Raw genomic sequence first — 23,294 nt, 5'->3', positions numbered from 1 at the left:
TGATGATTATTATCCGAAATCGATAAATGACCCATATATCAAGAAATTACAACAGATTTTCTTTCTTTTAATGTCAATAAAATATTGGCAATCAACACAATATGTTTGTCATTATCGTTTGAAAATAATTTAAGTTTTACAATAAAAATGTGATATTACAAGTTTAAAGAGAAATTATTAATTACTTATGGTAAATTATTTTTTTTTATATTTATAATAATAATTGTAATCCAATTTCGAATTCTTTAAAATAAAAACCAATTATTGAAAAAATACCTTTTCCAAAAAAAGTTGTAACAAATTACTTTGTTTCGTGAAAGTATATTTTTAACTAAAATAACTGTTACTGTTACACTTTAAAAAAAATATCAAACATTTATCATATTTTTGAAATGAAAAAAAAAATAAATGAAAATTATAGTAGGTGCAAACTATAAATTCGATAATCAGTTTGATTGTGAATGATTGTGAGTGAAAACTGAAGATTTATGAATGAACTGTAATACAGCTGAACGGGTCGATACAGCCCCCCTCGAGCATAGTAATCAATAACAAGGGGGGGGGGGTTGGGGTAGGCGTGGAGGGAACGGAGAGTCCATTCAGTAGAAACCTTAGGCTTGCTATTGATTGCGTGGGTGGATAAAGGGGAAAATATCCCCCACTCTTGGCCATTCAGTCTTGTCGAGGTTTTAGGAGTGGAACTATTTTGGAGGAGAAATTCAGAGAGTGCCTTCGTAGTACAATATATAGAAGACAGTCGAAAATGGTGGGTGGCGTGGGTGGTGTAGAAGCTCCAACACACAAAGTATAAAAAGGATATGTAACAGGGACGAGTTCAAATATCCACCCCTTTCTGTCTCTCCATCGAAATTAGAAAATTGAAAGGACCAATTCTTTCCATAGCTTCAACTGACATTTCTAAATAACGTTCGAAATTGAACATTTTTTTCTCTTTTTAATAAATTAATTGAAAAACTCGAATTTATTTAAAAAAAAAAAAATTCTCTCTAATTAATTTCTTCGAAACTAATTACTTTAGTTGCCAAAGTAAATTTTTTTCAAAACGTTCTAATATTCTATTTGAAAAAACAATTTAATTAATAATAAATTTAAACTCACGTGTTCCTTTTTTTCAGTTTTTGCAAACGAAATTATTGCAAGTTATCTTCCATTTCTAGATACATCCGACTCATCAAAAACAATAATTAAAAATCTTCTTGTATTTTATCTAAAAAAAAAATAAATTTTAATTAATTCAAATTGTTTTCTTGTATAAAATACAGTTTTGTAACATGATTGAATTTCGAAATATTAATTATGTATCACAATTTATAATTGTGAAATTAAACTACACCAAAATAATTTGATCACTGAAGAACAGTAAGATGACAAAATGACAGAACTAAAAGACAAAATTATATTATATATATCCCGTCATTTGAAGTTTTGACTGATAACTGATAAATTAAAGATATCAATTTTATTCTCACCTTAGTCGTAACTGAAGAAAACAATATATTAGAGGTTATGATACACCATAAGTACATTATTAAAATATTTTAAAAATATATATGCAATAAAAATTAAATCTCCAATGATTTCTAGATGAAAATAAATAAAAATAAGAAATATTAAATAAATTGTACATAAATTTAATAAATAAATACCTTCAAGTCGATGAAGACAAAATTTAACGATGCATCATTAACAGTGATGCTGCTATAAAATAACGAGAGTTAGAAATAATGGAAAACACTTATTATTCTTCGTAATGATTTTAGGAGCTTTAAACTTTCTGATTTCTGCTTTAACAATCACTAATTGTTTTTGATAAATGATAATTAAATGAATAAAATAACTAATTGTTGCAAACTCCAGTCTGTACAAGTAGAAAATAACTGTCATTATTCAAAATTTAACTGATTTTTCGTGAAATAGTCAAGTGGTGCCACCTGTCATCGTGAAATGGAAGTACCTTGACTAAAATTTTAGCGCGAAATACAAAATTGTAAATACAAGTCGTTATTTAATTAATAAAACTTTAAATTAAGAAAAATAATTGAAAATTGTAAACAATGAGAATACCTTTTATGAATAATTACTCTTGATTTTGTATTTATTCATGAAATTAAGAAAGTATCTCAAGTACTTTAAAATGCGCAAGCGTGAAGTTAAACACATCAAAACACGCAAAAAAACACGTGTTGATAGTCATGTTTTGGATATAGTTTTGATCGTTTGGACAATAAAAATTGCAACAACAAATGTATAGTTTACATTTATAATAAGTATTAATTTTTCTGTTATTGTTGAGCAAATTATTGTAATAAAATGGCACCTACAATTAAAAGTCCTTTGGCTATAAAAAAGGAAATTAAAAGTCCGTCAACTGTAAAGAAGGAAGAAAATGATACACAAATAAATAATACTAATAAAAGGTAAAGTTTCAAAACTAGGTTATTTATAATTTTATACAAAAATAATGTTCGATTATTTAATATTTTTTAGTTCTGAGTTGTTATTAAAAGTAAGGTATAACAATAGTTTACCAGATTTTCCATTTGATCTAAAATTCATTAAGCATCCGTTTTCATCGACTCGGTAAGTTCTTTGTAATTTTTTTTTTCGAGTTAACAAATTGTATATTTATCGTTAAAATAGATTAATTATTTATTGATGATTTTGAAAAAAGGACTTTTGTATATTTAATTTTATTAATGTTTAAGTTAAAATATATTTTTTAGTTTTGTCGAATACAAACCCACAAGTTTAGAACAGGAATTTAAACATGAGCTGTTAAATGAACCTGATTTGGGAATTGAAATTGATTTAGTTGATCAAGATCGTTTTGTATCAAATTGCAATGGTCAATTGGAGTCGGCTGATGAGAAAATTATAGAAGAAGAAATGTTTATGCCACAAGATACAACTCGCTCAAAACATCATGCAAAAAGTGTATCTTGGCTTCGGCGAACTGAATATATTTCCACAGAACAAACACGATTTCAATCTCAAACTGTTGAGAAAGTTGAGGCTAAAGTTGGATATAATGTCAAAAAAACTCTTGCAGTTAGTTTTATCTATTTTATTTCTTTTTATTTAATTTTTTATGTTTATATTTTTTTATTTTATTTCACATTTTAAATAGGAAGGAATTTTATATATGGATCGTAGTAGTCAAATAAGTGCAATAAAAAAAACTTTTGAAGATTGCAAAAAACCAATTGAAGTACATCATAGTAAACCAAATGTTGTGCCAATTGAAATATTACCAGTGTTTCCTGATTTTGAGGTAACTTTTTCTTTTTTTAAATCAAAATCATTTTATTATTGTTTTTATTAAAATTATTTGTTGTAATTATTACCAAAAATTTATATTAACTTTGGTATTTTCAATTGTTACAGTTGTGGAAATATCCATGTGCGCAAGTAATTTTTGAAACAGATCCTGCACCACCAGGACGCTCTATTTCTGCACAAATTGAAGAAATGTCACAAGCTTTAATAAGGTAAATTAGCTATTAAAAATTTGTTTATTATAATTTTAAAAAATTTTTTTTTCTGTGAATTTAAAATTTTCTAATAAATTTATTCAGCCATTTATATATTATACTATTGTTTTCTTTTCAGAGGTGTTAAAGATGAGAGTGGAGAACAATTTGTTGCATATTTCTTGCCCACGCAAGAAACATTAGAGAAACGTAGAAAAGATGTGAAAGCTGGAGTAAATTATATGTCAGATGAAGAATATGATTACAAAATAAGTCGCGAATACAATTGGACTGTAAGAAGCAAAGCAACAAAAGCGAGTTACGAAGAAAATTACTTTTTTGTTATACGAAAAGACGGGGTATGATTAAAATGTTATTTCAAGCTATTTAATTTGAATTATTTACTTTTATTATTTATTTTTATTTTTGCAGGTTTATTATAACGAACTTGAAACTCGTGTACGCTTAGTTAAGCGAAGATTGAAGGCTAATCAAGTTGCTAATAATACTCGTTTAATTGTTAAACATAGACCTCTTACAAGTACAGAGTCAAAAATGCACAGATATAGAGAAAAACAATTAGAACCTGCTGGATATGATGAAAGCGAACAAGAGGAGGAAGTGCAACTTGTTCAACCTCAAATTCAAGAAAATGAAAACAAAGGTTTACTTATTAGGATTATTAAATTTTGTTACATACTTCTTTTGTAATTGAAATTAATTTTTAAATTAAAGTTTAAAAAAATTTAAGTCTCAAAAAATGTAATTAGTTGACATAAAATTAAAATTAAATTAGATTTGTAAATTAAATTATAAATTGAATTATAAATTTTTTTTAGATGAATTGGAATCACAACGTCGTTCCCGATCAAAATCTAAATCCAAAAGTCGATCACGATCTAAATCAAGTTCTACGTCAAGATCTGGATCAAAATCCAAAAGTCGATCACGATCTAGATCAAATTCTTCATCAAGATCTAGATCAAAATCCAAAAGTCGATCACGCTCTGGATCAAATTCAACATCAAGATCTAGATCAAAATCCAAAAGTCGATCACGATCTAGATCAAATTCTTCATCAAGATCTAGATCAAAATCCAAAAGTCGATCACGATCTACATCAAATTCTACATCAAGATCTAGATCAAAATCCAAAAGTAGATCACGATCTACATCAAGATCAAGATCCAAATCTAAAAGTCGATCACAATCTCGTTCAAATTCTAGATCGAGATCAAGATCTAGATCCAAATCTAGAAGCCGATCATATTCTCGTTCTTCGTCAAATTCTAGATATAATTCTTCTCGCTCTAGATCGGGATCAAAATCATCCAATAAATCACGTTCGCCATCTACTGAATGAAAAGTAAAATCTCCAAAATTAATAATTGCGAAAATCGCAATCGTTTTCAAAGAAGATTAAAAAAAAGATAATAGAAGAATAAAATTGCGAATGGCAATAATCAGATTATATTGAAGAAATTAAGAGTTAAATGTTTCGTTTATTTTTTTTTTTCAAAGCCAAAGTTATGCTTTTGTTGATGCTAATAATTATCGTTAATTTAAAATTATTTTTTTGGTTTACAACTAAAGTAAAAAATTATTCTCGCGAATAAAATGAATTCAATTCCGTATTAAAGATAAAAATGTCGAGAATATTTCAAAATATTATTTACATTATAAATTATAATAAATTTATTCATTTTCCTTATCTAACAAAAAAAACAGTTACTTAAGAAATTACACATTTAATGTGTAAATATATAAATATAATTTTTAAGAACTTTTCATTAATACTCACCGATATGTTTATATTGTTACAAAGAACATGTTCTTTAATTTTTCTAAATAAAATTTAAATTTATACTATATAATCGTAATTTATTATAAAACTACATTATCAGTATCTTTATTTATTAATAATTTACTACGAATTAATTATTTGTCATTTTAATAATTATATAATGGTACAAAAAAATTTCAACGAAAAAAAGAGTTAACAGAAATTCATATTTAAATTTCCCGCGAGAAAAATGTGCTCCGAAGCGCCATCTATGCTTGATAGGAAACATTTGGTAAATTTCATCGTTTTTAGTCGGAGTCAGACAGAAAACATTTTAGCGCTCCTTACACGTAATTAGTGAGCGATAGTTTCATTACTAACACAGTTTCTAAGAAGAATAAAAACGGTGATAATTGATATCAACAAGTTTTGTGTGGATTTAGATCTGATGCTTTGAGGTAAGTGACATAAAATGAGAATGTGAAGACAATTCTTGGAACATAGAGCGGGTCTGTAAAATGGCGGTGATTGTGGGGTGAGCGGTAGAGAGAGGAAGAAAAGATCGCGCTCGGTCCACGCTCAGTTTTGTTTTGATTTTGTACTCGTGTCCATTTTCTGATAAATTTTAATATCAATCAAATGATTTAATCGTGAAAAAACGGTTCTTTTAGGTTTGATTTTCATCTTTCCTGATCTTTTTTCAAAGACCAGTGATTGATCCTTGAGGCTGATCACAGACCACGAAATTTTGTGCTTGGAAGAGGGTGAGGACCTTCGGTCCATAATCGGGATTTTTATTCCGCTTTTGAGACGACCGCGATGCCCGTGACGTGTAATTCCAGTATTCCTGATAACCACAAAGGGATCAAGTGTGTAGAGGACGAGAGCGTTGCATCAAGGAAAACGGACGCGAGTCTGGACAAGGTCATCTCTGGGTAAGCGATTTTTCATTTGCGCGCTAAACAAAATTTGATTTCAATCATTTTCTAATAGTTAAATCATTCTTTAAAGTTAATAAAAAAAATGTCTGCTTTATTTCAATAGAATTAAAATCTTGTGGATTACGTGTTACCAAATGTATAAAGATTGTCGCGAGTGTATAAGTGAGATGTTTGAACTTGTTTTTCCTCCTTTGTTGTTGAATGTATTGCGACTTAGGTTTTCAGTGCTCTCAACAAATTATCAGGTTAGACCACCATCTCTCGTGACTTTGCAATTTTAACGTCTTCTAAATTTTCGAATTGGATCAATGACCTTAATTTTCCTAAGTGAAAAAAAAGAAATACACTGCTGTAAATCAATAGAGATTTTTTTCTATTTTTCATTTGTGCACGTGTGTCGTGACTTTAAAATTCTTACTGAAACCATTTTTTTTTTTTATAAGCAGCGAATTATAGTGATTTATGATATAATGTATAATCGGATCTTCAATCAGGATTTGTTCTCTATAATAGACAAGCATTATGATAGATAACAAGTTTTTTTTTTATTTTATTAGAGTAATTTCTTTTAAAAGTAAAATCTTATTGAACGGTTTTTTTTACGTTTTATAGGTTAGAAACGAATAATTACTGAAAGGTTAGGTAGGTGTCTGAAATTCCTGATGAAATAAATTCCTAAATCAGTGTCATTATTGCAAATTTAAGGAAATTTAGAATATTCTTCAGTTTTAATATTTTACATTTATCTTTATTAACAAATGTCAGTAAAAAATTTTTTTATTATATTTCATTTTGTCGTGATTTTAATAGTAAATCATTAAGAAAAACAAAATGATAAAAATTTAGAAATGTAAAGTTTAGCAATTTTTACAAAGAAAGATAGAGAAAGAGAGAAGATATATATAGACAGGGAAAGAGTTGAATGACTCTGTTTAAAATGCTTATCTTTCACGTTAAAGCAATCGATATTACCTTTCTTGTCTGAACATGTTCTGCTTTTCATAACAATTGAATCATCTCGATTTTAGTAGTTAATTTTTAACATAGAAAATAATTATATTATTTAATTATTCATTATGTGGAAAATGAAAAAAATTCATGGATATTATTATTTTAATAATTTTAGACACGATTTTGTAAAATTAAAACGAGTCATTTTAAATAATATTAGTGTATGACGAATTTATTGACACAGTATGTTTTAAGATAGATGACAGTTATCATTTATCATCTAAAATATCTTTGTAATCTGTGATTGTTTGCAATTTTAATAATTTCTCTTTAACTGCACGTAAATCATTAAATATATTATTTATTATTATATTATTAAGTTTTATATATTACATATTTTTTCAGATTTTAGTCGTAGATAAAAAAAACAAAATTTTACAATGAAGATCGATAGAAGCAGATTAAAAAAATGCACTTCAGAAGTGGTAAGTTTATTTCTAGTATTATAATTCTAAAATAATTTTTGTTAAACTTTTTTTATTTTATTAATAAATTTATTTTTTCCAGCCTGCGGAATGTCAAGCTTTGATAAGTAAGCTGCGTTCTTGTTCACATGCAGAACTTTTAGAAGAACTAAAGCAAATAGATGCTTGGACTTTTGGAAAATGTGAACTTTTCCATTGGATTGATGTTCTGGATTTGAGTGACAGCATTCTTGAGGAAGCTGCAACACGAAGTCCAGAAAATCTTTGGGAACTAGCCTGTGATTTACCCCAGAATAGAGAGGTAATCTTTCACTAAACAAAAAAAAAAAATTCTAATTATTTTGAAAATGTTAAATTAATGTTCTTATTTTTACTGATATTTTTAATAATTCAAATTATGTAGATATTTAAAATTCTGTATTTTTTATAATAAAAATATTTTAATTTTTGTTAATATAATAATAAATTGTTTTTTTTTTTTTTTTTTGTCAGGCAAAGGAATTACTACTATGGGTCCTTCATTTCACCACATTGCTGATCGAGCACTCATTTTCTCGACACTTATACAACAGTATGGAACATTTGGTCGCTTTATTGTCCAGTTGCGACATGCATGTCGTACTTGGTGTCTTGAACCTCTTGTACATGTTCAGTAAACGTAGTAATTTCATCACCCGATTGAATAGTGACAAGCGACAGGCATTGCTTAGTAGGCTAACTCATTTGGCTGAGGTAATGAAGCGTTTTTTTCTATTTGTGTGTTTTCAATTGAAAAGCTGTAAAGTATTTTATATTTAAATAATTATTTTTTACAGAGCTGGGGTGGCAAAGAAAATGGCTTTGGCTTAGCTGACTGTTGCAAGGAATATCCCGATAAACCATTCCCTGCGAGTGCCACGACATTGCACTTTGAATATTACGCAGAGAATTCGTCAGGTTCAGATCCATCAAATAGTAGTTCTAGTAATGTTAGTGCAAAAAAGACTGGTCAGACAAATTTTGTAATATATATTCACATAGAAAATGTCGATAAACTTGGAATAACCCCTGCACAGCTGATGAACGATTTGTTAAAAGTACACAATGTTCCTGGAGACCGACAGGTATATATTTTGTTTTAATTATAATAAATAAATAATTGAATTTTTTTTTTCAATGTTTCGAATAATTTATTTTTCTAATTAGATGGCCCTTCTGACACATATTAGACTAGCACATAGTTTCTCAGATTATCGAAGACGCCTACAATGCGTGCAAGCTCGTCTTCAAGCGCTTTCCGTGCTTGTTTACAGTAATGCATTACAGGAAAATGCACATAGCCTCCTACACGCGGGATTACTCGAAGAATTGGTTGAATTATTGGAGCTTCCAAATTCACATCTTGTTGAAATTAGAGCCGCCGCATTACGAACATTGACAAGTATCATTCATCTCGATCGGAATCCACATTTCCCAAAGTAAGGAAAAATTAAATTTTTCTGTTTAATTTTTTATAAATGTAACTGATTTTTAAAAATTACGACATTTTCCACAGAAAACCAGGATCAAGATTGAATATGATAATTGATGTAACGGGAGCGAGTTCTTATCATGGATTTCTTCCAGTTCTTGTGCGAACATGCATAACAACTTTGACATCACCACAACCCGATGGACAACCTTTTCCACTTCCATTAGCTACGGCTTTATTCAGTTTCTTGTATCATCTCGCGAGTTATGAAGCCGGTGGCGAGGCTCTTGTCAGTTGTGGAATGATGGAAAGTCTTTTAAAAGTGATAAACTGGCCAGGAAGTGAATTAGAACACATCACTGTGAGTTTATTTTTAATTGTATATTTTGAAATATATATATATAATTACATAATTTATTTTATTCTTACAGTTTGTCACAAGAGCAGTGAGAGTTATTGATTTAATAACAAATATCGATATGCAAGGATTTCAAGCACATTTTGGTTTGAATAGCTTTATAAAACGTCTTGATATGGAAGTGAATGTATGTCGTAAAGAACAACCATTTGAAATTGAACCACAAGATATTGTAATAACAAGCGATCCAATTAATCAAACTGCCGAAACATCAACAACACGAAATGAAGCCGATGCTTCGAATTCAACGAATGAACCATTCGAGGAACGTGAAGAGACATCAAATCCTATGGAATTCTCAGAAGATGAGACAATGATTAAGACTGAAGAAAAATCTGAACAGCAACAACCTCAACAGCAACAACAACCTGATTATTCGGCAGCTAAAAGTGGAAAAACATGTTTACCACAACGTGCCGCTTTATTAAAATCAATGTTGAATTTTTTGAAAAAAGCTATTCAAGATCCAACATTTTCTGATAGTATACGACACGTTATGGAAGGAACATTACCATCATCGTTGAAACATATTATCAGTAATTCGGAATATTATGGACCATCACTTTTTTTACTTGCCACTGATGTTGTTACTGTTTATGTTTTTCAAGAACCGTCCCTGTTGTCAACATTACAGGACAATGGCCTTACAGAAGTTGTTCAGCATGCATTGCTTATTAAAGACGTTCCTGCCACTAGAGAAGTTTTAGGATCAATGCCAAATGTCTTTAGTGCATTGTGTTTAAATACACGTGGACTTGAATCATTTTCTAAACGTCGACCATTTGAACGTCTATTTAAAGTACTTCTTTCACCTGTCTATTTATCAGCAATGCGACGACGTCGTAGCGTTGAACCACTCGGTGATACGGCAACAAATTTAGGCAATGCAATGGACGAATTAATGAGACATCAACCAAGTTTAAAAACCGATGCAATTTCAGCAATTGTTAAATTATTGAAAGAATTATGCGTTCTTGGTTGTGATCCACGTTATATTTGTTGGCGTGCGGCAAATAAAACAGATAATTCACCATCACATACAAATTCAACAAATCGACAATCACCAGGACAATCGGTAGGTGTTGGAGTTGGTGATACGAATAGTAATCGTGGTGGTGGCGCTGGAAGTAGTAGCGATGAAGAGGAGGAAGATGAGGAAGAAGCAAGTACAAGTTCACATCCACAACGTGAAGAACAACCATCACCATCGCCAGCACAACCTGGACCACCACCTCAACCAAGAGAAAAAACGCCAATTGCTTTAGTCGATTATATTCATAATGTTATGAAATTTGTCGACGCTATTTTAAGCAATAATTCAACTGACGATCATTGTCGTGAATTTGTCAATCAAGATGGACTCGTTCCATTATTATCGATTCTTGGCTTACCCAATTTACCAGTTGATTATCCAGTTGCACAAGCTGCACAGGCTGTTGCTTCCGTTTGCAAAAGCATTCTCGTAAGTATTAATTTAATTTTTATTAGTTAATATTTAGTAATAATAATTAAAAATTTATTTATTTATTTCAGAATCTTGCACATGAGCCGCAAGTGTTAAAAACTGGATTATCACAATTGAATGATGTTTTAAATTTATTGAAACCACTTCACAGTCACATGGAGGCACCAGGTGGTTCAGTTTTATTACATGAACTTGCATCAGCACCAAATCTTGAGACAGCGTTCACTAGTGATCTCGCGACACCTCTTCTTCATGCAATGAATGCAGCGCACGGTTATGTTGTGCTTTTTGTACACGTTTGTCGTACAAGTCAAAGTGAAATTCGCAATTTATCAATGAATCATTGGGGTTCGGAGTTGGGTTTAACAGTGTTGAAAGGACTTTCTGAATTGTATATGTCACTTGTTTGGGAGAGTACCCTATTGCTTGCATTATGTAGCGATGATAATATTCCCGCTGGTTGTGATTTTGGAAAAGAAGATATGGATAAATTAATACCACCTGAATTACGCGCTGAAGGTGATAGTACAACATCATGGTCGGGTGTATCAGATATGGGAAGTAATGGAATGACAACGGCAATGGAAGCATTGAGTACCGATCCACCGCCAGTTTCAATGGAAGTTGATGATAAACCAAGTACCAGTAGTAGCACAACTGGACGAACATCGCCAAGTACACATCAATTGAAATATATTAAACCACTTCTTGGTGCTTCGTCACGATTGGGACGAGCGTTGGCTGAACTTTTTGGACTTTTAGTGAAACTCTGTATGGGTTCGCCAATGAGTCGACGACGTGGACAACAAATTCCATTGACACCAGCTATTCCATCGCAAGCTGCAAGAAGTGTTGCAACTGCTCTCAATTGTTTATTAATGCGTGGTTTATCATGGGATAAATTGCCACCGTCACCAATTCCTAAATTTAAATTGACATTCCTAATTTGTTCAGTTGGTTTCACATCGCCAATGCTTTTTGATGAGAAACGTCATCCTTATCATTTAATGTTACAAAAATTTGTCAAACTTGGAGGACAAGATGCATTCTTTGGAACATTTCGTTGGGCACTATCGGGTGGTGGACAATTTCCTCTTACTGAGGGTCTTGAACATCCTAATTTACCCGATGGCACTGGTGAATTTCTCGATGTTTGGCTAATGCTTCTTGAAAAAATGGTTAATCCAAAGGCAATTCTTGATTCACCACATGTTATTTCGTCAAAATGTACAGGTGTTTATAAAGTTTATGAAGCATTTGATCCAAATAAATATCTTCAGGATATTCATAAAAAGGCCTTTGAAGCTGTTATGTTAATGTGGGGTAAGAAACCATTAAAAAATTATGGTGCAAGAATGACGGAATCAATTCTATCGATATTGAGACATATTTTACGTGGTGAGAAAATAATAAAGGAACGTGCCGAAAAGGAGGAGAATTCTGAAGCATCAGGTTCGGGAAGTGGTACGGGTTCAAGAAATGGTGGTAATGCTGATCGTGGTGATTTACCGGAAACAATTGTTAATCGTGATCATTTGAGACAATTGATGGATATGGGATTTAGTAGAAGTCATTGTATTGAGGCACTTTTGCATACTGTTACATTGGAACAGGCTACTGATTATTTACTAACAAATCCAGCTACTTTGAGAAGATCCGATGTCCCAGCGGGTGATGCCAGTGGACAGGGTTTAATGATGGATTTAGAATTGGCTGACGATGATCAAATGATGCATGCAATTGTCATGTCTCTTGGTGATAGTGATACAAAAACGGTAACAGTACCAGAGGAGCCAATTTGTGATGTTCCAGTGTCGGAGAGTATCAATAAATTTACCCGATCCGCATTAGATCAGTGTCTAAATCTTTTGGATTTAATGCCCGATACGGTTTATCGAATTTGTGATTTACTTGTCACTGTGACGAAAAGAAATGGTGAGGCTTGGAGGGACAATATGTTGCGTCAATTGATTTATGATATTCGACGTTTGGTGTGTTTTTTGATTGAAATTTCTGAAAGTCAAGATGAAGATGCTGGAACACGTCTTGTTGAATGTAATGAGGCTAATGAAGTTGCTGGAAGAATTTATCTCTATACATTATTTTTTGAGGGAAATATTCAAGAGATGCGTGTACCTTGTGCACAAATTGTTGAGGAATGTGGAATTTTACAAAAACTTGTGCAACTTTTAGTGATGAGTGAAGGTCCATTGACAGCGGCTAAAAATAAAGCAGTAAAAGAGAGTAAAGATGCGGTTTTGTCGGTTAAAACACCAAAATGGCTTGCACCTTTATTACTTTTAATTGATCGATTAGAAAAAGTTGCTGTATTGATGCAGAGAAAACAATTAATGCAAAAAGTGACAAATCCAGTTTGGAAATGGTTTGATCTCAATACTGGTAAGTGGATGGTTTATTCGGCTGCCAACAATCATACAATCAATGAAGCATACATGGCTGGAGAGAGTCAGGTGAGAATTTCCTACAGTCGAAGACGATATCTTATTACTTTCTCGTGTATGACACAATTAAATGAAGAGACAGAGAATAGACGACCAATTACAATGTCTTTTAAGAAAATTGGATCAAACGAGGAAACTGATTCGAATATGGATACCGAGGAGAGTCCTGCGGAAAATAAAGACAAAGAAAAGGAAAAAGAGAAAGAAAAAGATAAGGAGAAGGAGAAGAATAAAAATGTTCAGATTCAAGGACTTGATCCGAGTATAACACCGAGTATCGTTCAAGCTTGCGTTAAATTGTTGGCAATTCCAGTTGATCGTGATGCGTTACATGCTTTAATGAAAGTCTGTTTACGATTGACTCGTGATTTTAAAAATGCCGAGGTCTTTGCTCGTGAGGGTGGTGTTCGTCTATTGTTGGACATGACACAGGCGAGTAATTTCATTGGATGCATTAATCTCAGTACACTTTTGATTCGTCACACTCTTGAGGAGCCAAGGACACTTCGTCTTGCTATGGAAAAAGTAGTACGCAGTCGAACACAGTCGAATATTCCACCGGCTTATAAGGAAATTTTATTCATGACTCGACAAATTAGCAGTGCTGTTTGTAGAGATCCGGAAGTTTATCGTGAAGTATGTGAACATATTTTACGTGTTGATGTTAGTGTTTTAAAACGTGATGATGTTGACAATAGATTGGTAGTGAAGGCATTGCCACCAGTTCAATCTTCAGCAACGCCAATGACCGAAGATATTTCCATTGGTGTTATTCATGATTTATTGAATGCTCTCATTAAACCAATGCCCGTATTACCAGAGGACAGTTCAGCATCGCCGGCTTTTAGTCCTGAGAAAAAAGCCTCAACAACAGCAACCACAACGTCAACATCAGCACCAACTTCGACTTCCACATCGAGACGAGACATTACAAGAAATACCGTTGCAACAACAAGCGATCCACTCGACGATGATGATCAAGTATCACAAATTATTCCCCTCAAAATGTACACCGATATGGGCAACAATACCAAAGTTGAACCCGAGGAAGCGAAAAAGCCCCTTTTGCAAAAATCGGCAATTCTAAAAATGCTCGCTGAAGCCGTAAGATCATACGGCGCCGTTGCTAATTTAATAACCGAATATACATATCGTGCCGGTCAAAGTGAAATGATCACTGAAGATACCACCGCACTGGCTTTCTTACTCGATAAACTTTTACCAAGTTTACCAGAAAATTGGAGCGATCGACAATGTGGTACAATGGCAAGAATGTTAATTGCCGCTATTGCCTCCTGTAATCATTCACCTGAAGCGCAAAGTACTCTCGTCTCGGAAGTAAAAGCCGCATTGATACGAACACTCGCTGTACCTGAGAGTTCAGCAAAACATTCACAATTACAAATTCTCATTGGATTAATATCGACAATGATTGACAGTTGTCCGCCGACATCACACACGCAATTGCGTGCCTCACTTAAAGTTCATCAATACAATAATGTCAATTATATTGTGAGAATAATGTTAAAAAAAGGTATAATCACTGATTTAGCGAAAATACCCCACAGTCTTGATCTCTCAAGTCCCAATATGGCAGTGACAATAAATGCTGCATTAAAACCTCTCGAGACATTGTCACGAATTATTAATCAACCAATGCCAGGTGCAGTTAATAATAAATTCACAAAACCAAAGAATAGAACAACACAAGAGGAACAAGTTGGTGAACAATCGGGAACAACAACATCAGAAGCAACACATGCAGTTGGCGAGGAAGTTAATGAAGATGCAGAAAATACTGAGCATGATATTTCAGTCACTGCTGAAAGTTTAGAACCAACTTCCGAGGGACAGGGACATGAAGGTGATGAAGCAGCGCTCGAGGATATAATGGATCAACTTTTGGAGAGGTATCAAGAATTAGATAGATTTATTTTTATTAAACATTTTTTTTATTATTTTCAATAATTAAGCATCATTTTGAGATTGTATAAAAATACGTTGTCTATAATCAAGCAGTGTCCTCTATTCTAGAAACGGCTCGGCCGTTGCCGAGGAACCAACATCCCGTTCACATAGACCAATGGATATTGATGATGAGAGTCTCGCTTTACGTGACAACGAAGGAGACTTTGATCCAACTCGTGACACCACCGTAAGAGTAACATCACCTTTTTCTCTATTTATTATTAAATGAGAATTTATAACGTTTTTTATTAATTTTCTTTTCATTTCTTTTTACAGGAAGAATTAATGAGTTCAGATTCAGATTCAGAAAGTAATCCATCCGAAGACAATGAGGATGAGGTTCAAGATGATGATGACGAAGAAGAGGAGGAGGAAGACGATGGTAGGTGTTTTAATTTTATTTTTTTAATAACGAGTACTTTGAATTAAAAGATTTTGCTAACTTTTCTGTGATTATAGGTGAAGAAAATGAGGAAGAAGAAGAGGAGGAAGAGGAGGGTTCATCAAACTATGAAGAAGATGGTATTGATTTTTACGAAGATGTCGGAGAAAGTGTTTTCCGAATGTTACCATCGTCAGAACGTGATGTGAGCAATGTGGTAATGATACAACACAATTTTGGTAATGAAGGTTCCGATCATCCAGCAGCACCAACTGGAAGTAGACAAGGTCTTACATGGGGTGGAAATATGCCTTTACCATTGGGATCATTCGAAGAACCATCTTCTGTTTCAGCAAGCAACGGTAGATTCTAATTTTCTCAATAAGTGCAGTTTCAATAATGAAAAAAAAACTCTCTTCCAGGAGTTTTTTTTATTTTCCTTATTCGATAAATCTATTTATTTTGAAAGTTAATTAAAAATTAAGAATTTTTCTTTTATTAGTATATTTTTATCTTTATTATTTATTTTATTTTGTTATTTTTTTGTCATTGCTGTTTGTTTTACTGACAATTGTGTGTAATGTGGAATGCAAGCAAAAAAAAAGGAAAAAAATGTTTTAATTTATATAAAACTTGATATTTTTCAGCTTCGTTTAATTCGCGGAGAAGAGTGGACGGTTCTTTACTGCTTTCTCGTATTTTAGGTATAAGCCTGCAGCCTTTGCTAATGGCGCAAAACAGTTTGGATCCAAGCAATTCACGACTACCGAGGGCATTTCGCCAACGCAGGTATCAGTACCTCCATGTACCGAACCCGCGCAATCCCAATCCTCCTGTAATTTTGCAAAGGTGCGGTTTTAATTAGGATTAATTTAGTTGTCCACTTTAAGTTGGCTAAATAATGAATTTATTATTAATAGTGGAAAAATATTCTCTATAATTTACAGACTTTTAGGACCAGCAGCCCAATCACTTCCATTGTCCGCTAGTCAAGTATTGGCATCAAGTTTACGTGATACACGTGTTCTTGTTATGGACAGTACACTTGGAATATTCACCAATCAAGATGAAGAACAGGTTGATTTTGTTGTAAGTTTATTTTTTTTTTAATAAAATTTAATTATTTCATTGAATTTTAATTGAATTTCTGTTCTTGATAGGATCAATCTGGATATTTATATGGACCTAGTTTAGCCGCTACTTTAAATAATATTCCAACAACTTTACATTGGTGGATAGAGGAAAGTAAATTGTTGGATGGAGACTCGCAACCAGACTGCTGTGTTGGTGAGTATATTTTCTATTTTAAAAATGGCATAAACAATTATTAGTTAATAATGCAATTTTTATTAATTTAAAGGTGTTGTACATAAATTGATACCCGATTTGGAGAAACGTCGAAACGCTGAATTGGCCGAAAGGAAAAAGCGGAAAAAGCAACAGGCAGCCGATGAGGAAGCTGCAAAGAACAAGAATAAAGACAAGGATAAACCAACATCCACTGAACCTGAAGCGTCGACAACAATGACTGAAGAGCAAACTGCGACCACTTCGACAACATCGGAAGCAACGACAGTTGAAGCGACTGTTGAAGCAATAAGAACCGATCAAACACCCGAGGAAGATATTATTGAAGTTACCGGTGAGATGGAAGTGACAGTTCAAGATGAAGAGGAACGACCACCGCCACCTCTGCCAACAACAGTTGTTGATCCAACAACAGTTGAAACAAATCGCGAACGTGTTTCGGCAAGACTCAGCGCCACATTGGAATTAGCTGAGTCAATTGTTGACTCAGTTCTTGGACCAAGTGCCTCTGAAGCTACACGATTACAAAGACAATCGGAGCGTAATTCTGAAGATACAAATCTCTCTGAATCGTCGACTGATCGTAATCTTATTGATTTTACACCGGAAACGAACGTTGAATTGTCACGTGAGAATAATGATTGTCGCGATTGGGTTAGAAGACTTTTTACCGACGTTAATCAAGGTAGTGTTGAGAGAAATGCGAATGTTGTTAATCAGGAAGCAGCTTCATCAACAACTGAAAATAATGCACAGGAAGCAGTTGAAGAACAACAGGAAGCACAAGCACAAGCTCCAGCAGTACAGGAAGAAGTACAAGCGGCACAGGAACAACAATTACCAGACGGTGTTGATCCATCGTTTCTTGCTGCATTACCTGAGGAGATGCGCGATGAAGTAATTGCCGAACAAATGAGACTTCAACGATTACGTCAAAGAACAACATTATCAGTTGCTGAGGAATTAGCAGGACCAGTTGAAGTAAATCCAGAATTTTTAGCAGCACTTCCACCATCGATTCAGGAGGAGGTTTTGGCGCAACAAAGACTTGAACAACAACGTCACGCTGCTGCATCGGCAAATCCTGAGGATCCTGTGGATGCTGCGGCTTTTTTCCAAAATTTACAACCATCATTGCGACAGGCAATTTTAACCGATATGGAAGAATCACAAATATCTGTTTTGCCACCTGATTTAGCGCAAGAGGCACAAAGTTTAAGACGCGAATGGGAGGCACGTAATCGTCATATTATGCAAGAACGTTTTCTCAATCATGTGAGTCAGGGAAGTACGGCATTGTCGAGTATATTGAGAAGTTCAAGTCGTGGTCGTGGTGGTAATGCAAGAATATCAATTCACGCGATGCCACAACGTGCACAGTGGAATTCGTGGAATTCACGCGGTGACACTTGTATGACACATCAACACACTGGCGCTGGTTTACGTTTACGTGGTCGTCAATTACTCGATCATGAATCAATGGCGTGTCTTCTTGTTCTTCTATTTGTTGATGAGCCAAAAATTAATACACTACGTTTACATAGGGTTATAAGAAATCTCTGTTATCATGGAAGTACACGTGAATGGGTTGTCAAGGCACTGCTTGGAATACTTGAGAGAAGTAATGATGAAAATAAAGATGTTCTTGCTGATTTTATTGGTAAATTCAAAAGAAAAGGTACATCGCACACCGCCATTGAATATTGTTCACCGAAAATCGATAATCGAAGTAATGCACAATCATGGTTGAATATTAGTATTGACGCGGCACTTGGTTGCCGAGCAAATGTCTTTCATATATTGAGACACGGTGGTAAAAAATCAGATCGACAAGGTGGACATAATATTGCAATTCATCCACAAGCAGCGCCAACTGTTTGTCGACATACCTTGGAATTACTTATTTCGTTGGCCAAAAGTTTCCCGGGTTATTTTGTGCCTTTGAAATCAAAAGACGCTGAGGAGAAGGAAAAGGAAAAAGAAAAGGAGAAGGAGGCAAATTTATTGAAACAAGAAGAGAGTGGAGCTAAATCGAAAACACCGGCAAAAACTGGCAAAAGTGACTTACCTGATTTTTGGGATATGTTATTGAGGCTTGATTCGTGTGCATCGAAAAAAGGTAAATCAGTGGCGCGTACACATTCGAGTTCAAATCTTGGTACTGAACCAGAACAGGGTACAACAACATTTGAGGCATCAGCTTTTGGACAATTAATATCGATGCTTCATTGGTCGGTGATTAGGCGAAGTAGTCAATTAACGGATAAATTATTGAGATTACTTTCACTTATTTCAATTGGATTGAGTGAAGTTAATCCTTATAGAAGGCAGGACAGTACAAAAGCAAAGAAAGTTGAACCAAGTAAGGAACAATGTGTCGCTGCACCAGAGGGTCATATTAAATTGGCCGTCCAAGTTCTTACGAGTAAAAGTTGTTCCGAAGAAGGCCTCGAGGATGCTACTGCATTGCTTCTTAATTTGTCGCATTGTCCTGATCCCACGCGGCAATTGGTGAGTTTTTTTTCAAAAAAAAATAGATTTGAAATAAATTTAGATCTAAACAATTGATCGATTATAATATAATTTTGATTTTGCAGATTTTAAAACTTCTCTTGGAAGGAGCAATGGAATTGGCAAATATGGTGTGCGAACATATCAAGGAACTGATGATAGAATTAAAGGTTTTGAATAGAGAAATAAATAGAAGGAATTCCCTGGACGAACAACCATCAACAAGTGGAGGAGGTCAACGTGGTCTGCTCCTTGATAGGTAAATTTTGAAAATTAATTATTATTTAGATTTTTAGGATCTTAAAATGAAAATTTGGATTATATTGAAAAAGAGTAATGACGTTTTAATATTTATTGATTTTGTATGTTATAATAAAATTGGATTTTAATTGTCAAAATTTAGGTTTACAAATGATAATGTCGTTATCACTGCACCATCTAAAATTAAAGCCGGAAGTGATCTTCAACTTCCATCGATGGGTGCTCTCATCAGTAAGACTTCTAGTCAAGCATTCTTCCTTCGAATATTAAAAGTTATTGTACAAATCAGAGAGGCTGTACGTCTTGCTAACAAAAAGAAAACAGGTAATATTTAATTTATAATAATAGTAATTCAACTTAATTGAAATTGTTAATTAGATTTTGTTACTAAATCAATAATGTTTAAATTATTTATTTATTTATTTAGAAACAACGCCAATTGCAGAGACAAATATGGAAACAGGTAATAAATTTTATTAAAAATAATTTTAAGACTTATTATTGAATGTTAGATATTAATTTCTTTTTTTTTAACAGTTGATAATTTTTCCGATACTGAAAGTATGGATACATCACAAGCGAATGCTTCGCAACCAGCTCCCACCGAAGAGAAAGCAACCACTTCAAAGAAAGGTATTTCTTTTATTACAAATTAATTGAGATTTTTAATTTTTTTCAAATAATTAATCCAATTTTCTATAATGAAGAATATAACACAAAAATATCGTTTTTTTTTAGTTGAAGAAGAAAAACCAGCACTTCCATTATTAAGTGAGAGTTTAGTATTGGACAACTTGTGGGAAACACTCAGTGCCTGTTTACTTGAACTTGAACATACTCCCGATCATCATGCTGTTCTTGTTCTGCAGGTAAAATATTCGTTAAAAAATAATGTTACAACAATAATTTTATTATCTCGACGTTCTGGATTATAAGAAATTTATTGAAATTAAAAAAATAATCATTTATATTTTTTTTAGCCCGCTGTTGAAGCCTTTTTCTTAGTACATTCGTCATCCAGCATTTCACGTGATCGAAACAACGAAAATACGACAGAAAATCGTGACCGTGAAGCAGTGCCTGATTTGGCACCTGTTTCGCCAATTTATTCTGACAGTGAAGGTACAGCACAGTCTGAAGTTGTTGCAAACACATCCTGGGATATAAACCCACCACCACAAAAGACTTTACCTCCGGACCAACTGAAGTTCCTAAAATTCGCAGGTAATTTTCTTTTATTTCTGTATAGTAGAAAAGAAATTTATAAACGTAAAATTTTATTACTATCGGAAAAAAAAAATTTTTTTTAGATATATTTTTTAAAATTGAATATCAAGAAAATAAATAATATGATAATTTAATTATAGAAACGCATAGAACTGTATTAAATCAAATTCTTCGACAAACAACGACTCATTTGGCGGATGGACCATTTTCTGTGTTGGTGGATCATACGAGAGTTTTGGACTTTGATGTTAAGAGGCGATACTTCAGAACAGAATTGGAAAGAATGGACGAAGGAATTCGTCGTGAGGAATTGGCTGTTCACGTTCGCAGGAGTCATGTTTTTGAAGATTCATTTAGAGAACTTCATCGTCGTAATGCTGATGAATGGAAAAATCGATTTTACATTGTCTTCGAAGGTATACTTAATTACTAGAAAATAATTTGACAATTTGATTGTACAACTATAAACTCTTAATTTTTTTTTTATCTTGTTATAAAAATTACACTCTATTTTTTTACGAATTAAGGCGAGGAAGGCCAAGACGCTGGTGGCTTATTACGAGAATGGTACGTGATTATTTCGAGGGAAATTTTCAATCCCATGTACGCATTATTCACCGTCAGTCCTGGCGATCGGGTCACGTATATGATTAACTCATCCTCTCATTGCAATCCCAATCATCTGTTTTATTATAAATTTGTTGGAAGAGTGATAGGTAAGTTAATTTTGTTTTTTTAATAATGAAATTTTTAAATTTTATAAAAAAATAATTTTATTTGTGTTTTTTCAGCGAAAGCAATTTACGATAATAAATTGCTTGAGTGTTATTTCACTCGCAGTTTCTATAAACACATTCTTGGAATTCTTGTGAAACACACAGATATGGAGAGCGAAGACTATAGTTTTTACAAAGGCCTTGTATATCTCACAGAGCATAATATTTCCGATTTGGGTTATGAATTAACTTTCTCAGCAGAGGTAAATAAAAATATAATTTAATTAGAATTGAAAAATATTTTTTATTTAAATTTTAATTATTAATTTTGTTCTCTAATTATGATTTATTTTCTATAGGTAAATGAATTTGGTGTAAATGATGTACGAGATTTAATTCCTAATGGTCGCAATATAGTTGTAACGGAAGAAACGAAATTGGAGTACATTCGTCTTGTTTGTCAAATGAAAATGACGGGAGCGATTCGAAAGCAGTAAATATTTTTTTCATTAATCTTCGTTTGAAAAAAATGACTTTTATTAAATTATGATTTTTTTCCTTGTAGACTTAATGCGTTTTTGGAAGGTTTCTACGACATCATTCCGAAAAGATTGATTTCCATCTTTAACGAGCAAGAACTTGAACTTCTTATTAGCGGTTTACCAAATGTTGATATTGAAGATTTGAAATCCAACACCGAATATCACAAATATAGTCCCACTTCCTTGCAGGTAAAATTCTTTTTTTGCATCTGGATTTTATATTTTTTGTAACATGAAATATTCTACTGATGCAATTTTTTTTTAGATTCAATGGTTCTGGCGCGCATTACGAGGCTTTGACCAAGCAGATAGAGCGAAATTTTTGCAATTTGTTACTGGAACGTCTAAAGTTCCGCTCCAAGGTTTTGGCGCACTAGAAGGAATGAATGGCGTACAAAAGTTCCAAATACATCGAGATGATCGGTCAACCGATAGATTACCATCAGCCCATACCTGGTAAGTGTTGTTAAAGAATTTTCTTTATTTAAATTTTAGAAAAATAATTTTTCTATTCACGTTTCGTTTATTATAATTTATAGTAATTATAATTTTTTACTTATAGAAACTTTCAATAAGAAAGAAGTTTTTAAAGAATGCAAAAAATTCTTTCTAATTGTATTTATCTAATTTTTAAATAATAAAAATTTTCTTTCAGTTTCAATCAATTGGATCTTCCTGTATATGAAACGTACGACAAATTGCGAAGTAATCTTTTGAAAGCAATTCACGAATGTAGCGAGGGATTCGGATTTGCATAAATTGTGAATTTTCAACGTTATGAGTTTTTTTTTTTTTTTTTAATTAAAAAAGAAAGTCTCGCAAAAAATTCATTAAAACGTTATTTTTTTATTGTTTATTTTTATTTTTTAAATTAAATTATGGATATATTCGATGGTCGTGTGTCAGTTCTTTCGCTTGTGTGCGCAATGTAAC

The 23,294-nt window shown here is 32.8% G+C and overlaps 2 protein-coding genes across 9 annotated transcripts; both read left to right on the top strand.

Moving 5' to 3' along the window:
* Positions 1 to 2,178: 2,178 nt before the first annotated feature.
* Positions 2,179 to 5,343, top strand: LOC127278769 (RNA polymerase II-associated factor 1 homolog). Its single transcript, XM_051300625.1, has 8 exons — positions 2,179 to 2,438; positions 2,509 to 2,601; positions 2,745 to 3,069; positions 3,149 to 3,292; positions 3,406 to 3,509; positions 3,631 to 3,850; positions 3,924 to 4,155; positions 4,331 to 5,343. The coding sequence occupies exons 1-8, from the start codon at positions 2,332 to 2,334 to the stop codon at positions 4,852 to 4,854; spliced, it is 1,749 nt and encodes a 582-aa protein (XP_051156582.1). The 5' UTR covers positions 2,179 to 2,331; the 3' UTR covers positions 4,855 to 5,343.
* A 231-nt stretch (positions 5,344 to 5,574) lies between these two features.
* Positions 5,575 to 23,158, top strand: LOC127278766 (E3 ubiquitin-protein ligase HUWE1). Of its 8 annotated transcripts, none has more exons than XM_051300620.1 (30): positions 5,575 to 5,732; positions 5,946 to 6,209; positions 7,572 to 7,651; positions 7,734 to 7,952; positions 8,144 to 8,383; positions 8,467 to 8,754; positions 8,837 to 9,108; positions 9,186 to 9,462; positions 9,533 to 10,981; positions 11,053 to 15,356; positions 15,481 to 15,601; positions 15,691 to 15,796; positions 15,874 to 16,158; positions 16,444 to 16,645; positions 16,744 to 16,885; positions 16,957 to 17,083; positions 17,157 to 19,615; positions 19,702 to 19,874; positions 20,019 to 20,200; positions 20,304 to 20,339; positions 20,414 to 20,509; positions 20,615 to 20,745; positions 20,857 to 21,100; positions 21,244 to 21,519; positions 21,631 to 21,819; positions 21,895 to 22,082; positions 22,179 to 22,312; positions 22,385 to 22,550; positions 22,627 to 22,817; positions 23,017 to 23,158. In XM_051300620.1, exons 3-30 carry the CDS (start codon positions 7,607 to 7,609, stop codon positions 23,117 to 23,119), a joined length of 12,645 nt encoding a protein of 4,214 aa, XP_051156577.1. In that variant the 5' UTR covers positions 5,575 to 5,732; positions 5,946 to 6,209; positions 7,572 to 7,606; the 3' UTR covers positions 23,120 to 23,158. The 8 variants fall into 8 exon arrangements, with proteins under 8 accessions (XP_051156577.1, XP_051156576.1, XP_051156574.1 ...); XM_051300619.1 differs by having other exon boundaries at positions 15,481 to 15,607; XM_051300617.1 differs by having other exon boundaries at positions 15,466 to 15,601.
* Positions 23,159 to 23,294: the final 136 nt, after the last annotated feature.

The sequence above is a fragment of the Leptopilina boulardi genome, unplaced genomic scaffold, assembly GCF_019393585.1.
Source record: "Leptopilina boulardi isolate dan_hultmark-lab unplaced genomic scaffold, ZJU_Lbou_2.1 LbouV2_211, whole genome shotgun sequence".
Taxonomy (NCBI): Eukaryota; Metazoa; Arthropoda; class Insecta; order Hymenoptera; family Figitidae; genus Leptopilina; species Leptopilina boulardi.
This window is presented reverse-complemented; position numbering and strand designations above follow the sequence as displayed.

Coding starts and splice junctions, on each gene's coding strand:
- LOC127278766 (XM_051300616.1), top strand. CDS start 7,607: ATGAAGATCGATAGAAGCAGATTAAAAAAATGCACTTCAGAAGTG. Junction 20,201..20,303: donor TGCTAACAAAAAGAAAACAG/GTAATATTTAAT, acceptor TTATTTATTTAG/AAACAACGCCAATTGCAGAG. Junction 22,083..22,178: donor AATTAACTTTCTCAGCAGAG/GTAAATAAAAAT, acceptor TATTTTCTATAG/GTAAATGAATTTGGTGTAAA.
- LOC127278769 (XM_051300625.1), top strand. CDS start 2,332: ATGGCACCTACAATTAAAAGTCCTTTGGCTATAAAAAAGGAAATTAAA. Junction 3,510..3,630: donor ATGTCACAAGCTTTAATAAG/GTAAATTAGCTA, acceptor TTTTCTTTTCAG/AGGTGTTAAAGATGAGAGTG. Junction 4,156..4,330: donor TCAAGAAAATGAAAACAAAG/GTTTACTTATTA, acceptor AATTTTTTTTAG/ATGAATTGGAATCACAACGT.